The sequence below is a fragment of the Sitophilus oryzae genome, unplaced genomic scaffold, assembly GCF_002938485.1.
Source record: "Sitophilus oryzae breed Bouriz unplaced genomic scaffold, Soryzae_2.0 scaffold_1521_pilon_pilon, whole genome shotgun sequence".
NCBI classification, from domain to species: Eukaryota; Metazoa; Arthropoda; class Insecta; order Coleoptera; family Curculionidae; genus Sitophilus; species Sitophilus oryzae.
The window spans coordinates 866,327-883,984 of record NW_022146194.1 but is presented as its reverse complement, the minus strand read 5'-3'; the positions used below and the strand labels follow the sequence as shown (position 1 = coordinate 883,984).

The window sequence follows — 17,658 nt, the reverse complement described above, 5'->3', positions numbered from 1 at the left end:
TTAGACGCAAATTGTACATAAGAACGTTCTCTATAAGTTCTCCTAATAATTTTTTTTATAAGTTTATTATTTCCGGACTTTTCATGAGCCCTTTGGGGTGGTTTTCAAAAAGTTTGTTTAACAGCAAATTGACCCGTATGAAAGTTGTTCATAATAAATGGACAAGCAACTTTTCCTCATGAATTTTTTTTGTAGCTTGATTATTTTTGGATATATAGCATCCAGTTTATGAACAAATTAGGGTAGTTTTCAATGTTACTTTTTTTCAGCAAATTCACACTAGGGAACTCTTTCAAAATATACCTTTGCCTTATGAACTTTTTTTGTAACTTGACTATTTTTGGAGATAGCGCCCAGATCATGAACAGGTCATCAACGCCATCCATCCCACAAAAGAAGACGATACAAATAAAAAAAATCATAATATTCATTCACTTGAATTCCACGTTTCGTTTTGGGGAAATAAATACATATCATAGGGAAGTTTGCAAGTAATTTTAATATGAACACCTTTAAGTTGGTAAATTTGTAGAACTAAACAAAAATCATGAAACTACCCCAATTTGTTCATGAAGTGGACGCTATATCCAAAAATAATGAAGCTACAAAAAAAATCATGAGGAAAAGTTGCTTGTCCATTTATTATGAACAACTTTCATACGGGTCAATTTGCTGTAAATCAAACTTTTTGAAAACCACCCCAAAGGGCTCATGAAACGGCCGCTAAGTCCGGAAATAATAAACTTATAAAAAAAATTCATTAGGCGAACTTATAGAGAATGTTCTTATGTACAATTTGCGTCTAATTATTTTGTTGTAGTACAGTTCAAAAAAAAACACCCCTATTGCCCAAAAACCGCAAAGGGGAAATTTCCGATTTTGTTTATTTTACACTCAGAAGACAGTCGCTGACAAACTCTGAAAAAATCAGCTTGCCCGTATTTTTTTTTTCAAACGACAATTTTATTGGATTAAGAAATCTTTTAGGAAATTTGTTAATTTCAATGAGTCTAATAATTATTAAAATACTATTTGAACTATAAACGACACCTTTTTAATGAATATCAACTTACGTAACTGAGTCATCCTTAATTTAAATGAATTTATCACCACTTAAACTAGAACTATTTTATTTCCTTAATCACTACTATAACATCGTCAAAAATGTCAGACAAGGCGGTGAGTCGCACTATTTGAGGTCTAGTAAAAGTCAAATCGTCCAGTCTTAACACATACGAACACTAACATACTCGAATAAAAGATTAATAATTCTTTTTATCGCATATATGACACTGTTGAACTATTTACGTGTGTTAAAACCACTGAAATGTTGACGTTCTTGAATCGTCTGTGTTCTACAACTGATTTAACTCTTTTATCGACGTTTATGTAGATATTTATTTGTAAACAATTCTATTAAAAAAATAAAGTTCGTGATCAAAACTGCCATTGATGTAGAAACTAATAGAATTCGTGGTAGTATAAACCAGCGAATGAAGAATCTATAGAAAAGTTAATATACAGGGTGTCTCAGATTTTAATCGGGAAAATTTAATAGACGATAGAACTTGCAAAAATAAAACAAAAAGTTTATATCAACTTGTAAGATTTAAAAATCTTCCTTTTCGAGATACAGGGTACCATTAGAATACCAATTATAATAGTAATTACCAATTAGAATTTATTTTTTTCGCAAGAACTAAGCAAGATAGACAAAAAAGTCAGAAGGCAAAAAATAGTATTTTTAATTACTAAATCCAAAAATAATATTAAACCTCTAAAAAAGCAGTGGCGTGCCTATTTTCTCCTTTAAAATAATTTAACAGTGATGCCCCACCGCCGCCCCTGGCCATTAAACTTAAATCTAATTACATCAAATTAAGTCCCATAGTAAGTATTATAAACGGGTCAAGTTATATAAAAATCGATTAAATACTTTTTCAAATATCTTAAATTATTTTTCTCTTTTAAGTAACTTTAACACCCTGTATCTCGAAAAGGAAGCTTTAAATCTTACAAGTTGATATGAACTTTTTGTTTTATTTTTGCAAGTTCTATTAAATTTTCCCGACTAAAATCTAAGACACCCTGTATAGTACATGTATCAACCAGATAGAATATCTATACTAATATATAAAATCCTTAAGTGACTGACATACTGATTAAACACGATCCTGCTCAAACCACTCAACGTAAGAAGCTCAATTTTGGCATACAGGTTGATTCTAAGGTGTAGAGGTTCAATAAGAAGGGATTTTTCGAAATTCCAGTTCCAAGAGGGTGAAACCACCCCTCAAATATTACAATATTTTTTATTTAAAAAACGGTCAAGTTTCCGAAAAAACGCTTAAACAAGTATATTTTACTTTGTTTTTTTACATATTTTAAGACTTTTTAAAAATGTATACAGGGCGTTTCGAAAAATCTGGTTAAAAAAAATAAAAATTGATTAATCACGATCCTGCTTAAAGCGCTTGACGTAAAAAGATGATTTTTGGAAAATAGATTGACTTTAGGGTGTAGAGGTTCGATAAGAAGGGATTTTTCGAAACTCGAATTCTAAGAGGGTGAAACTATCCTTCAAATATAAAAATATTTTTTATTTAAAAACCGTTGAGTTTTTCGGAAAATCTCTTAAACACGTATATTTTATTTTGTTATTTTACATATTTTAAGATTTTTTATAAATTTATACAGGGTGTTTCATAAAATATGACCATTGAGTAATCACGATTCTGCTTAAACTTGTTTGGCGTTTAAAGCTGATTTTTGACGAATGGATTGACTGTGGGGTGTAGAGGTTCGATAAGGAGGGGTTTCTCGAATCTCAAATTCCAAGAGGGTGAAAACGCCCCTCACATATTACAATATTTGTTATTTAAAAAACGGTTAGTCTTTCGGGAAAACGCTTGGACAAGCATAATTGATTTGGTTTTTTCACATATTTTGAATTTTTTTAAAAACTCATACAGGGTGTTCCAAAGAGTTGGGTAATTTCTTAACAACGATTCTGCTTAAACTGCTTGACGTAAAAAGCTTATTTTTGGCAAACGGATTTTTCGAAAGTCAAATTCCAACGAGATGAAACTACCCCTCAAATATTACCAAGTTATATAATAATATCGCCATATTGTTTTTTCTCATGCTGACAATTGTGAGAAAATTTTATCCAGTTTGTATGTTAATGAAAATTTAACATACAAAAATAAAAAAAAATATTTTTTTATTTGCTTTATCATCACCATTACAAATGATTAATTCGACGCGAACGAGGTCGCTGGTACACGCTAGTATTCGATAAAAATAAATGGAGGCGTTTTTGAAAAAACGCTCGGACACGTAGATTGGTATTTTTAGTTACGCATATAATTAAAACTTTTTATACAGGGTGTGCCGTGTATGAGTTATTAATACCAACTTTCTTATTTTAAATACAACATCCTGTATATTACCTATTTAATCTTTGGGTTATTCAATAAATTCTAGACATATTTCATATACAGTGTCCTATATCCATCTCTAATAGTTTCGGAAATATTAAGTAGTTTTAATAAATTGTTGTTTCACAATATGACAATAGCTGTAAGTGTTATTGTGATTTAAATTCTGTTAACTGTATCAGAAAATTGATTTATTTATCAGAAAAGCGCAAAAAACAATTCTACAGATGATTCGTTATGAAGGGAATACAGAAATAATATACTAGATAATGCTGGATAAATGCATTTAAAATAAAAGAGTAACTTACAATGTTCAATATTAATTTTGTTTCACCTGGTATAACTTTTCACGGCAAATTTAAATTGGGTGTATCGTATACAGGGTGTCCCAGAAATAAGTGCAAATATTTTAACTGGTAGTATAGTTATATACCCCAGAAACACGCATATAAGTTTTTTTTCGCGAAAATTTTTGAAATTTTTTTTTGAAATTTTTTTAGTTTTTATTAAAAAAAATAATTTCTTGATAATATGGCAACATAGGTAGTAAATTAAATTTACAAGAAAGCCAGAAAAGATCCAGTGGTTCTCAAAATTTTAGCAAAAAATATTTTTTTTTGAAAATTTTCAAAGTAAAATAACTCCGTTATTTTGGACTTTTTTGAAAAACGATGAAAATATGTTTTTTATGTTTTATCGAGATCTACCACCCCTTAAAATACTTGCACTTATTTCTGGGACACCCTGTATATTGTAATAGATATTTTAACTGTATAACATGCTATAAAGGATAAATTAAAATTTAGGTAGGTTTTATTTAAATTTAAAATTTGTTCATCGTTTTTCGAAATGTTAAATATACCAAAAACCATACATTTTCAATATAAACTAAACTTCAATGAAATCGATCTTATAGGGTGTCCCAATAAAAATACAACTTTAATAAGTAACTTTTTTTGGATAAACTGGATAGCTCCACATAATTTTAAAATGCGATCCAAATAAACTTCATACGCTGAAAAAAATAATTTGGATACAAATTGTCTTTTTTCTTAGAGACTGTGTAGTATGAGAAACGCCACACTGTACATGGTATTATTTTAATCAATAGCTCTTAAAATAAATATACAGAGTGTCAAAACTTTCGAGGGCTGTAACTTCTTTCTGAAGAAATTTAAGGGATATGTTCATAGGAATTTTTCGTTTTATTTTTATCTGTAGAATCACCCACCAAAGTTAGAGATACTATTTTTTTGACACCCTGTATAAACCTTCATAATTTAATTTTTTTACTTAAACCAATATTTACGAAGATGATATTGTTTAAAATAAACGTTGAACATCCTGTACATCTTACATGTATTAAGATTAATCTTTAACCTGTATAGATAAAACAGAATTCTCGATAGCTATATGAAATCATTAGTTCAATGAATAAGTTTGTGTATTTCTGTTTTCTGTATTAGTACTAACATTCCCTATGAGGTCACGCTTTGGATATTTCAATTTGCAACTAATTTATTAGGAAATAGTTTATTTTTTTGAAACGACTGAAACTTGATTGATAAGCATACTCTAGCACAGAATGATAAAATACACACATTTTTTACAAGTTACATGGCTTAGTTATGTACCGTATGATCGAAAAAAAACGGCGTCTGGTTGGCTTGGAAATGACGATCGACGACATTCCCCATATAATTTTACATATACAATGACAGCGATCTTCATTCCAAAGATATCGTCGACGCGGGTTTTTTCGATCATATTGTATTTTGTATATTTTTATATTTTTGTAAATGTTTAAGTACCTATATTTTGCTCAGCAAATGTCATTTTTGAACTTATAGGTATATTTTACATAAAATATGTTTATGTTTACAATTTCATGTAGAATTAAAAAAATAAACAAATTGACCGCTATACTTAATAAAGTTAATTTTAAATATTCAAATATCGAAATCAAATCCTAAATTTTTTCATAATGAATCTGTTAAAAACTATTTGTTTTAACAGGATTAGCTACTAAAAACACTAAGAAATATTTATTTTTTTTAAATAAAAATAAAAAAACTATATATCTAAAAACTAAATAACGTAACTTACTATTTAACTATAACCAAAAAAAAAAACAAACTAGAATATATATGTAACAATCTCCCAATATTTTTGAGGATAACTAAAAACCATCCTATTTTACTTTAATGCTGTGACAAAATTCTTATCTCTTGTCAAGATCTTTTATTTAAATGAATTCTACCTATTTGTGGATACAGATACTAATATTTTAAGTAATATTATGCTACTTGAACGATTATCAAATAAGTAGTTTAAAAAATTATAGATTATGAGTTATAAAAAAAAAATAAAAAAAAATAAACGATTGACTTCTTAGAAATTACCATGAGGTAATATTTTATCTAATCTTCAACATATTTTATAATGAATTTTTGGTCCATGTGGCAACACTGGACGTTGAATAAACTCCCCTTAAAATACAAGCACGTATTTAACGGACACCCTGTATTTCCTGCACATTTAATCGTCCTTTTGATATTTTTATAATTTTATTATACATAATTATTATATTTTCCCATTTTATTCAATAATATTTGAATAAAAATATCGAATTTAACTACGTTATGAAAATTAGTGTGTCTTGTATGAAAGAAAGTAAAATTGGACTTAATAGCCTCTAACAATAATCATCGTGGTAAAGAAAACAACCTAATTATAATAATTTGACATCGTACGAAATAAACCAAAAATTACACGTAGATGCAGATCGTACTATACGGGGTGTTTCAAAACAAATGCGAAAAACTTTTTAGGAATCATTCCTTGGTAAAGGGTTAGTTCTGTTAAAAAAACGATGTACTTAAACAGCCGTTAAACGGTAGCCTACTAAAATGCCGTTAATATATATTGTGACGTCGTTCATGTCGGCGGAAAGTAATGCCTAGCCTTAAGCATTCTGCAAGAGCACCTGTGGGTCAGTGGCTGAGGCTATCGCTTCGTAAGCGAATAGTCCGTGGTTCAATTCTCACGCCGACCAAGACTTTTTTATATTTTTTTTGCTTATAGCGTGATCTTATTGCATTGGTTTCACTCTTTTTAGTTGGATTGGTTTAGTTATTTGGCGGGTTGGTTAGCCTGGTTATTTGAAGGGTGTTAATTCATTGGTTAGTTGGTTATTTGGTGGGGTTGGTTGATTTTTACTAATTTATATTTGTTTTTTATATTTTTTATTAGTGTCGAGGTTAGTTGCGTTGGTTATTTGGCGGGGTGGATAGCGTTGGTTAGTCCTTATAAAATTTCTATATTTCATAAAGCCGTCAAGTGCGTCACATCAACGACGTCATACCTATTAACGGCATTTTAGTAAGCTACCGTTTAACGGCAGTTTAAGTACAGCCTTAAAAAAATATAAAATACTAGCGTGACTTCGTTCGCGTCGAATTAATCATTTGTAATGGTAATGATAAAGCAAAGCAAGAATTTCCATTAACATACAAACTGGATAACATTTTCTCACATTTATGTTAGCATGAGAAAAAAACAATATGGCGATATTATTATATAACTTGGTAATATTTGAGGGGTAGTTTCATCTCGTTGGAATTTGACTTTCGAAAAATCCGTTTGCCAAAAATAAGCTTTTTACGTTAAGCAGCTTAAGCAGAATCGTGACTCCCTTAGAATTCGAGTTTCGAAAAATCCCTTCTTATCGAACCTCTACACCCTAAAGTCAATTGGTTTTCCAAAAATGAGCTTTTCACGTCAAGCGCTTTAAACAGGATCGTGATTAATCAATGACCAGATCTTTCAAAACACCCTGTATACATTTTTAAAAAATCTTAAAATATGTAAAAAACAAAATAAAATATACGTGTTTAAGCGTTTTTTTCGGAAACTTGATCGTTTTTTAAACAAAAATATTGTAATATTTGAGGGGTGGTTTCACCCCCTTGGAACTGGAATTTCGAAAAATCCCTTCTTATCGAACCTCTACACCCTAGAATCAATCTGTATGCCAAAATTGAGCTTCTTACGTTGAGTGGTTTGAGCAGGATCGTGATTAATCAGTGAGTCAGACACTTAAGGATTTTATATATTAGTATAGATAAAACAATTATTATAAAATAAAATAAAATATTTCGTGCATTTCTTATGGAACACCTTGTAGACCGGAACATTTAAGGCCTAAATTGGCTTAGATTAAATTAAAGAAGATGAGAACACGTAACTGCCGTCTATCATCCCACAACTCGCTACTCTAGCCACGAAAACAACAATTTTAAATGTCTTTTAATGGTTAATTTTTTTAAATAGTCTCGACGAGCGCTCCCAGCTCATTTATACCTACCTCTAGGCTCCATATTTGTTCGCAAACCGTCGAAAATGGAGCAATGCTGGTGCAGGGTTGTGCTTGTTCTGTGCTGGTTCGGTGTGAAGTTTTGTGCAGGCGATTACTTTCAGAACTCGAACTATTTTTGTACCGATCTGAAGACACAACAGATCGTCGATATTAGTCAGGTACGGCACAACAAATTGAGGCATATTTTTATTGTTACGAATAACCAATTTTCATAAAATTTTACTATCCAGTTTACGAGGCAAAATCAATTAAAATGGGATTAAAATAAATTTTTAATATCTCGCAGTTATAACTTTATACGACATAATAATAAATCTTATATTTTAACGAATTTTATAAAATAAAAAAAAATACTTGTGGACTATGTGTTAATATTTGAAGTAAAACTTCTTACTACCAGCTATTAAATTGAATTTGAAGGATATGTTTGAAAAAGTTTAGTTTGAATTAAAAAAAATATTTTTTTTACGCGTAAAAAATAGATTTTTACGTGTAACGAATAGTTTTTAAACGTAAAAAATAGATTTTTACGTGTAACAAATAGTTTTTACACTTAAAAAATAGTTTTTATGTGTAACAAATAGTTGTTACGTGTAACAAATAGTTTTATACGCGTAAAATAAAAAAAATTAATAAATAATTTAACTCACTTTTACAAAATTTGTATAAAAATATCAATATTTTTTATAAATATGCGGACTGCTCACAAATACACGTCGCCTCACTACGTATTTTTAAACCGGGTGTTCCATTTAAAATAAAAGAGTAACATGCTTTTAAAGGTGACCAATGTTCAATATTAATTTTGTCTCACCCTGTATAACTTTTTGAATCAAGTTTTAATTTGATTTAAAGTACAGTAGTTAATTTAACTACATATTAGGCTATGCCGGGTAAATTCCAATTTAGGTAGCTTTTATTGTAATCTAAAAATTGTTCTTTATTTCTAGAAAATGTTAAATCATATTTCAAAAACTTTACATTTTAGTCATATACTTCTGTTATAAAACTCACCTTTATTTTTCTCCCAAAATCCGAAAATCAATTAATATATAGGGTGTTCCATTAAAAAACACAACTTTGATATGTAACTTTTTTGGGACAACCTGTAGAACTCTCTATATTTTTAAAAAGTGTTCTGAATTAACCTACATATGCTCACAAAATTTCATTTCAGTACAAACTACAAACTGTCGTTCTCCTTGGAGCCTCCGCGGCGTATGAGAGGCGCCACCCTGTATGATGAGTGTAATAATCTGTACTACGAGCCCTAACAACTAAATGTTCGAATTATTTACGTTTAAGAAATACATTAAAAATATATTAAAATCTAACATTTCTAATGAGTATTTAAATACATAGTTTAGTTTCTATAAACATTAAAATAAACTGTAGGCTAATAAATAAACAAAAAGATTGCACAATATCGTGACAACTAAATGTTCGGACACTTTAAAAAATAACTGTTTTAATATGGCGTTACATCGGCATGAACTTTTGCAACCACTGCAAGTTTGTTTGGCATTGTTTTTATTAATGATTGACATACGCCAGAGTAAACATTTTGCCATAATTCACTTAATATCATCGTCAAATGGGCAACGGTTTCGTAGCACAATTTTTGTTTTGTTTTATGCCACATGTCTCGATAACATTAAGGTCCGGACTATGCGAAGGCAATGAGGGGACCTTGATTCATGTCCCTAAACCATTTTTAGTAGTTTCAGCTGTATGACATGCCCCGCCATCCTGTTGAAATATAAAATTATTGTCCTGGTCTATACCAGAACAATTGGTTACAAGGACCTTTGTCCTTCCCACTTGACACAAGAATATTTTTCAAAATTTTTTGATTTTTTGACGCATCAATTATGCTTTCCACCACCTCATACTTTTCTGGGCCTATTTTGGACATACTCCTTCAAATCATAATGCCTTTAGGAAATTTCACTGTTATTTTGAGGCAATCTTTATCAAATAGACACTCTAGCGGTGTTAATTATATCGATATTAAGGTGGCTCATGTGAACATGTAATTCGTGCACTCGCCATTTGCGATTGGAATTATTAGCGTCGGATTGGGAAATAATTAAATATTTTACCATCAGAAGTTCCAATCCGACGCTGATAATTCTAATCGCAAATTGCAAGTTCAAGGATTACATCGGCACGCATGCATGATGATCTTTATGAAAGTGGAATTTCTTAAAGACATTATGCTTTTAGAGTTTATATCCGCCGGGTCTAGGAAGGTATGAGGTGGTAGAAAAGCACAACTAATGTGTCAAAATATCAAGAAATTTTGAAAAACAGTTTTGTGCCAAGTGCGAGAGACCTTTATCAGGATATGAATTTCATATTTCAAAAGGATGGCGGGGCATGCCATATGGCTAAAACTACTAAAAATGGTTTAGGGACATGAACATCAAGGTCCCCTCATGGCCTTCGCACAGTCCGGACCTTAATGTTATCGAGACATGTGGCATAAAACAAAACAAAAATTGTGCCACGAAACCGTTGCCCATTTGATGATGATATTAAGTGATTTATGGCAAAATGTTTACTCTGGCGTATGTCAATCATTAATAAAAACAATGCCAAACAGACATGCAGTGGTTGCACAAGTTCGTGCCGATGTAACGCCATATTAGAACAGTTATTTTTTAAAGTGTCCGAACATTTAGTTGTCACGATATTGTGCAATATTTTTATTTATTTATTGGCCTACAGTTTATTTTAATGTTTATAGAAACTAAACTATTTAAATGCTCATTAGAAATGTTAGATTTTAATATATTTTTAATGTATTTCTTAAATGTAAATAATTCAGTTAATGAAAATAAAGGTTTTAATAAATTTTTGTTTGTCCGAACATTTAGTTGTTAGGGCTCGTATGAGCATGAAACTACTGAATTTTTGAAAGTGACCTTTTCTTTTTTAGTTGGAGGGGATATGGTACGTTATAGAAAAACTCATACACACGGAAGAGAGACACTATACCATCAATCTGACCACCTGTCCAGTTATACACATATCGGAAGATAGAAAAGAGACAACTACTTACAATCCTCTGTACAAAACTTACGATACAACCTATGGTTCTGGATATCCGTACAACAGGAACCCAACGGATCCCAGAAGTACTTACACTAGCGAACAGGAGTATATCAAGCAGAGGGAACAGTATGACAGGTACATAATAAGACATTTTTAATCCACGAAATCCTCTACTTATAAGTGCGTCTCGAAAGTGGCTTACCCCTATAACTTTTTGGTAATTATTGGGAAAACTGGAAATCGTCCGATTTTCACCAAAATGAGGAAGATGCATATATTTTATTTTTCGCCAGAAACTGTTCAATTTATTAGAATAAATATGTATAAATGCAAAAAAAAACTTTTTTCTTGAAAGCAGTACCACAATTTTATAAAACGGACCATTAAAATACTATGGATAACGCAAACGACGCCTCGCGAATTGAAACGATATTCTATTGGTCTGACGTCACCCGCCGTTCTCGTCGACGCGCGATGGCCAGCAGCAGCCAGGCGTGTTCCGTTTATGTACGTATTTAGGTGGCGTATTAAGACATTTTTGTTGCTTTTAGCGTTGATTGAAGGAGCTTTTTATGCTTTTTTGTGCAGTTATTATTTGTATGTGTTGTGTGTTCTGAGAATTTTTTAAGTAATGGCAGATTCCGGGTTTGTAAAAGCACAAACAGATAACTTGCCAAAAGTCGATGCTTTTATGTTGGCTGCTTTTATAAATACAAATTCCCAATTTATTGGTGCTGAATTACGAGGAATAAAACAGAGAGGTATGTAACATTTATTCTTTGTAGTACTGAGGCAGATTTAAGTATAAGTAGGTACCTACTGTTACGAACTTTTATATAGTTATAAATTAATGTTATAAACTTATTTTTCAGATCAGGTAGGGAGATGTATGGAGATAATGCTGTAGGTTATGTAGAAATGAAAAGAGACAAAAATATTTGTTTAGTACGTGGAAAAATAACTCCAGAGCATAGCGTGAAAAAGAAAGTTTTTTTTATATATTGACACGCCCTTACCCTTGTTATATTTAAAGATTGTTTTTTTTTACGAAATTATAGGAAATAAATTGTTTATCAGTAATGAAAATATTATACAAGGTGTCCCATAAGCAAACGTCAAAATTAAGATACTTTTTTAAGTGAAACACCCTATATATTTTTGGATTCTTCGGAAATTTCTAGATATTCTATATATATTTCATGTATAATATCCTATACCTATCTTCAAATGTTTACGAAATATTTACAGTTGAAAAGCAAAAAATACCTACTATTTTCTGGACCACCTTTTTTGAGACACCCTGTATAACTAGAATTAATTTTAAAAGAGAGTATATGAAAAACCATGCAACTTTTTTATTTAATGTTTTCTTCTAAAACTTGCAGTTAAGGCTGTATGTGGGTGTCAAAATATAATGAATAACCCTGTACATTCAATTCATTATCTATCTATGTAAGACAATATACATAAATATATGAACTTACATCAAAATGATCTTCACAACAATAAATCGTAAAAACAGAGGATAATTTAACGTATTTCTTTTCATATCTTCTCATGGCCTTGGGCCTTTTTTTTTCTGTTTTCGCTTATCCATTACTATTTATAAATATCACTAATTACTAATTATGTATTAATTAACACAAATAACTAAAATTTTGACTCGGATTCAACAGCGTTTAAAAGCAAACTGTGTAAAATAAACACGCGTCTGGCTCCACTCAACCAGAAGAACGGCGGGTGACGTCACAGCGGCAAGGCGCGGTAGAGAGCGTTTGCCCGGCCATTTAAATTAACAATATTTAATTATTTTATATTAGAGGCATTTCTTAACCGATATCAACGATTTTTTTTTGTTCAATTTGTAATTATATGAACTATTTTTTAAAACCATTATTTAAGAACATGCATTTTCCTCATTGGTGTACACTCTATTTTGAGGTCGTAGATTATGAATCTTTTTTCTTGGCGGTCTCTTACCGTTTTTCAGGAAAACGGAAAATAATTTCAACATTGAATTTTTCTTTATTTCGGCCCTATAAATTAATAATTTCATTATATTTTTATTATATTATAGTTTATCTAAAAGCCACACTTGATTGAGGATAGAAAAATGTCCAAAATTTTACCGAAAAACACTTTTCTTAACAAAATAGCAAAGAAAATTAATTGAGACCAGATGGAAGTTTGACATTTCATATATCTTTCTTTCTCTCTCCTATGTAATGAGAGAGACAAATGTATTCTAGAACTAATCTACAAATTTGAAAATTTACAACGTTGCCATATCTTCTATTTTTTCGGGTGATTAGGGATTTTAAATAAATTACCTATTATGAGGTCTGACAATAGTTAAATATACCGTATGATCGAATAAAAACGGCGTCAGCGATGGCTATGAAATGACGATCGATGACATTTCCCATATAATTTTATTACATATAAAATGACAGCGATCTTCATTTCATAGCCATCGCTGACGCCGTTTTTATTCGATCATACGGTACCTATATCCACAAAGTTGCACGAAAGAGTTTTGATTGCATTGGTTTCAACTTCTTTGCGGAGGAGGTTAATCTTTTTTTGGTATAATATAACAACAAAACATTAATGGAAGTTGTAACCAATGCAATCAAAACTCTTTCGTGCCACTTCGTGGTTATAAATCGTCAGATCTCGTTGGTAAAATAGCAGTTATGGGAAGGAGCCGTTCTTCTGGCGGCTGGCGACCGCCTTTTGTAATCCCAGAATGAGCGAAAAAAACACGCTAAATTTAGGTTTAGCATTGGCAACGTTGCTTTAAATGTCAGAAACACATAAGCCAACATTTTCAGATTGTTTACAAATTTATTTTAGCAAATTTTCCTCTATTATGCATAGAATTGGTTAAAAAAGTAACAGAAAAAGTAACAGTTTTTTCAGATAAAAAACCGACATTTGGTATGTTAGTATATGACATAAATTAGGATTGATTTACGTATTCAATTGTTCTTGGTCACTTCCTGTTTCACCGGAAATGACTACAACTTTTGATTTTTAAACGGCACTCTCGGTATATTTCTATTTTATTCGATAGAAAATGACACTCTAAGTAGAATGGCATGTCATAATCGTATTTTAAATTTCAATCTAGAGTGCCATGGCTGCGTTAAAAACAATAATTTTTAATCAAGTAACCTTGGAAAAAATATTTGACCGGTTAAAAGATGCCCATATCGTATTTTTAATCATATCTCAATTTTTTCAAATGGAGCAAGGGTGGATCATTAGCATATTTGGAAAAAGCATTTTTTTACAAATAATTTGGTACCAAACACTTGATATCTCGAGTAGAATTTTCGTTATGCACCGCATTTTACAATTTCAAATAAACCATATGCAAAAATGTCAAAAGTTGACATATGATATGCCATTCTATTCAGTGTCATTTTCTATCCAATAAAGTAGAAATATACCAAGAGTGCCATTCAAAAATCAAAAGTTGTAGTTATAGAGGTGAGCCACTTTTGAGACGCACCCGGTATAAAAATTAAAATATGTACTTAGAAAAAATTAATTCACAAAAATGGTTTTATTTGATAAGTACCTAATATACAGAGTGTTTCTTTTCCTAGAATAACAACATACGACCACGAAAGACGCAGGGTTAACCATGCAGGCTACGTTAAACACCTCTACGCTATGAAGTACCTCCGAATCTACTGGGACGATAACAGTTACAGTACCGAGTACCATTTGAGGTACAACGTGAGCAGACCGGGGTTCTGGATAAGTTCTGGACCTGAAGATGGTAATAAACTCATTATTAAACGTCCTACATATGCAGAGTGTGCCTGAAAATTAACCAAATTTAAAAAAAATAATTTGATTGATTTCATTGGTTTCATACAAACTTTTACCCTTTAATATCAATCTCTTAGGGTATGTATTTTCAGAAGTCACGTCATTTGCCACTTTTGAAAGGGTATAGCCGGATTAATATAGTGTTGCGGACCCGTGTGGACTCGACCTAACCTAACTATATGTCCCGCCCCCAGATGACCTTAATATCGCATTAAAGAATAGACACCGTAATGATTCATTCGAACGTTAGAGAACAATCGAGTTCCACTCGAATGGAGTAGTACATACGAGAACATTCGAAACCTTCTTTATGCACCTAATGATCTATGAATTATTCGAGAACTCTTTAGCTGTGGGTATAAAAGTCGGCGGCTGGGGCCTGAGGAGGATAGAAATAAATAGACGAGTACAGCTGCCGCGCTAAATTCAAAATAAATTCTTTCTAGATAAATAGTTATAAATAGTGTGTAAATAGTTCTTTAAGTCTTTTAATCATTATTGTTTGTTACTTAGTGTAAATAAATTGTGACTTTCTATCCACATGGAATTGAAGAAAAACGTAACAATAGGAAATCTGCCCCAGCGGCTTTTTTGACTCGCACTCAAGGGATCGATTTGGTGTCGAATCAAAATAATTCACCTAAATTTAGCTCTTCGAGTTAGGGTTTTCGAGATTTTCAAAGAAAACTGTTTTTTCAATTTTATTTTTATTTTTATAGTAAAATTCAAAATCAATTAATGTTGATTTTTTTCTAATTCTTAGAAGTCTAAGACATGAAAAAATAATATGATCATGATTCTTAAACGAAAAGCCGATTTTTATCGGAGGAAAGAAAATTAAAATCTTCATTTTTTTAACCTTTGTGAAATATATCACTCACTAAAAATTGTCAGAAAATGTCTTTTATACTTCTTTACACTCAGGAATTTTTTAGAATTTTTTGAAGTGGTGGAACAATATGAAAAGAAATTAAAAGCTCATTTTTTTCGAAAATCTTCTGTTTTAACTAACTTATATTTTTGTTTAGTTTAAAAAAGTGCGTAGAAAATATTTTTTCATTAAAAATGCATCCTTGTCAGTAATAGACAAAAAGATTATTATTAAAAAAATGAATCCAAGAAGATTTTAGAAAAAATGAGTTTTTAATTTTTTTCATATTGTTCCACCACAAAAATTCTAAAAAATTCCTGAGTGTAAAGAAGTATAAAAGACATTTTCTGACGATTTTTACTGAGTGACATATTTCACAAAAGTTAAAAAAATGAAGATTTTAATTTTCTTTCCTCCGCTAAAAATTTTTTCATGCCTTAGATTATATATATATTTATTATAAAAATCATCGTTAATTAATTTTGAATTTTACTATAAAAATAAATATAAAATTGAAAAAACAGTTTTTTTGAAAATCTCGAAAACCGTTTGAGTTAAAGAGCTAAAAATTTAGATAAATTATTTTGATTCGACACCAAATCGATCCCCTGAGTGCGAGTCAAAAAAGCCGCGGGGCAGATTTCCTATATTAATCCGACTGTCTCTTTGAAATTATTGCATTTTTAGCCGACCATACCAACAGGTATGGTAGGCTATTAAGATCGGCAAAAAAACGTTTTTTTAATTTCATTCAAAATGTAATTCAATGTAATTCAATTTCATGGTGTCTGTCTGTCTGTCTGTAACACGATAACTCAAAAACCGTTAAACCGATTTTAACTAAATTTGGCACAAAAATACTGTGCCACCCGAGAAACTGGCCATTAGTTTTTGGTGGGGGTGGGGGATTGGTAGGGGGTATGGGAGGAGGTTAAAATTTTAAAAAATCGTAACTCCAAAATAACAGTAGCTAGCGAAACGCGGTTTTCAATTTAAGATTAGGAATAATATTTGCAACAAAATTTGTAATAACATCAAAATCAGTCAAAGTCGCAGTTTTCGAGATATTAACATATTTTAGTATGGGCGGCTATACGTGCCTCCCGGCGCTAATTTTTTTGACTCCCCTCGTATCCCCGTTATCTTATGTGAACGCCCACTAATTTATTACATTGATTTTTTCCAGGAAGAACACTGCCAGAAGACATCAAACACTTTGCCGGCACTGTCCAAGTACTGAAAGCTGTAGGAAATCACTTGGTGCTCACTTTTTGTCATAGACTACCCGAGCAAAAGCAGCTGTTCACTGTTATATTGTCCAGGGAGAACCGACTGGACATCAGAGAGATCCATGGCGTCCATGGGATACTTATCAGGAAAGGACTGAGTACTAACGCGTTGGAAAGAACTTGCAATGGCTCTGAAATGATTAGTATTAATTATATACATGCGTTGATTACGTTAGGGATGTATTTTTTGTTCAAATAAAGTAATAAGGAGTTATTAAATGGTTTATTATGTTTGGAATAAAGAATATTTTACACTTGAAATCGTTTTTTTTATGTTTGTAGGCTTTTTACCAAGAGAACCTTTTTACGTAAAAAAAACCGGCGAAAATGTATATTTTTTACCCAGTTTAATATATTACAGGTACGTACGAAAAGTCATTACTTTTCAAAACAGTTAAAAAACATGAAGGTGGCGCCCTCTACAAGTAGAAAAAAGCAGATACCAATTTTCACCCAAATATTGACGTTACTTTAGATATAATTTGAAAAAAATCGACATAAAAATTAAACTTCTACACCCTGTATCCTTGTCACAACTCAAACAATAAAAATATCTATAAATTGTTTAAAAAATGTTCTATTCAGAGTAAAAATGTACATTTTGTGCCTCGGCTGTAACGTCAAACGTACAACCTCGACACAAAAAGTATCATTTTTACTTCTAATAAAACAGTACCGGGTGTTTCTCAAAAGTGGCTTACCCCTATAACTTTTTTATTTTTTTTTCAGTTAAAAAAAACGAGATTTGGTACGTTAGTATATATGACATAAGTCAGGATT

At 31.0% G+C, this 17,658-nt stretch overlaps 2 protein-coding genes across 4 annotated transcripts in view; one reads left to right on the top strand and one right to left on the bottom strand.

Moving 5' to 3' along the window:
* The window catches only part of LOC115878686 (serine protease inhibitor 42Dd-like), a 32,591-nt gene extending 24,634 nt beyond the window's left edge, over window positions 1-7,957 (bottom strand). Inside the window, exon 1 of one of the 3 annotated variants that reach the window (XM_030895257.1) lies at window positions 7,807-7,957. In XM_030895257.1, coding sequence (XP_030751117.1) covers window positions 7,807-7,819 — 13 coding nt within the window. In that variant the 5' untranslated portion in view covers window positions 7,820-7,957. Of the gene's footprint in view, window positions 1-1,073; window positions 1,414-5,546; window positions 5,660-7,806 lie in introns of those variants that run through there. The other 2 variants (XM_030895259.1, XM_030895256.1) reach the window with 2 other exon arrangements.
* LOC115878689 lies at window positions 7,810-17,139 on the top strand. The gene is made up of 4 exons (XM_030895262.1): window positions 7,810-7,976; window positions 10,760-11,010; window positions 14,490-14,665; window positions 16,776-17,139. Exons 1-4 carry the CDS (start codon window positions 7,842-7,844, stop codon window positions 17,075-17,077), a joined length of 864 nt encoding a protein of 287 aa, XP_030751122.1. The 5' UTR covers window positions 7,810-7,841; the 3' UTR covers window positions 17,078-17,139.
* Window positions 17,140-17,658: the final 519 nt, after the last annotated feature.

What these genes read in the sequence shown, in the direction of transcription:
- LOC115878689 (XM_030895262.1), top strand. Translation starts at nt 7,842, where the DNA reads ATGGAGCAATGCTGGTGCAGGGTTGTGCTTGTTCTGTGCTGGTTCGGT. An exon ending in AGATCGTCGATATTAGTCAG is followed by an intron (nt 7,977 to 10,759) that starts GTACGGCACAAC and finishes TTTCTTTTTTAG; the next exon opens with TTGGAGGGGATATGGTACGT. An exon ending in CAGAGGGAACAGTATGACAG is followed by an intron (nt 11,011 to 14,489) that starts GTACATAATAAG and finishes TTCTTTTCCTAG; the next exon opens with AATAACAACATACGACCACG.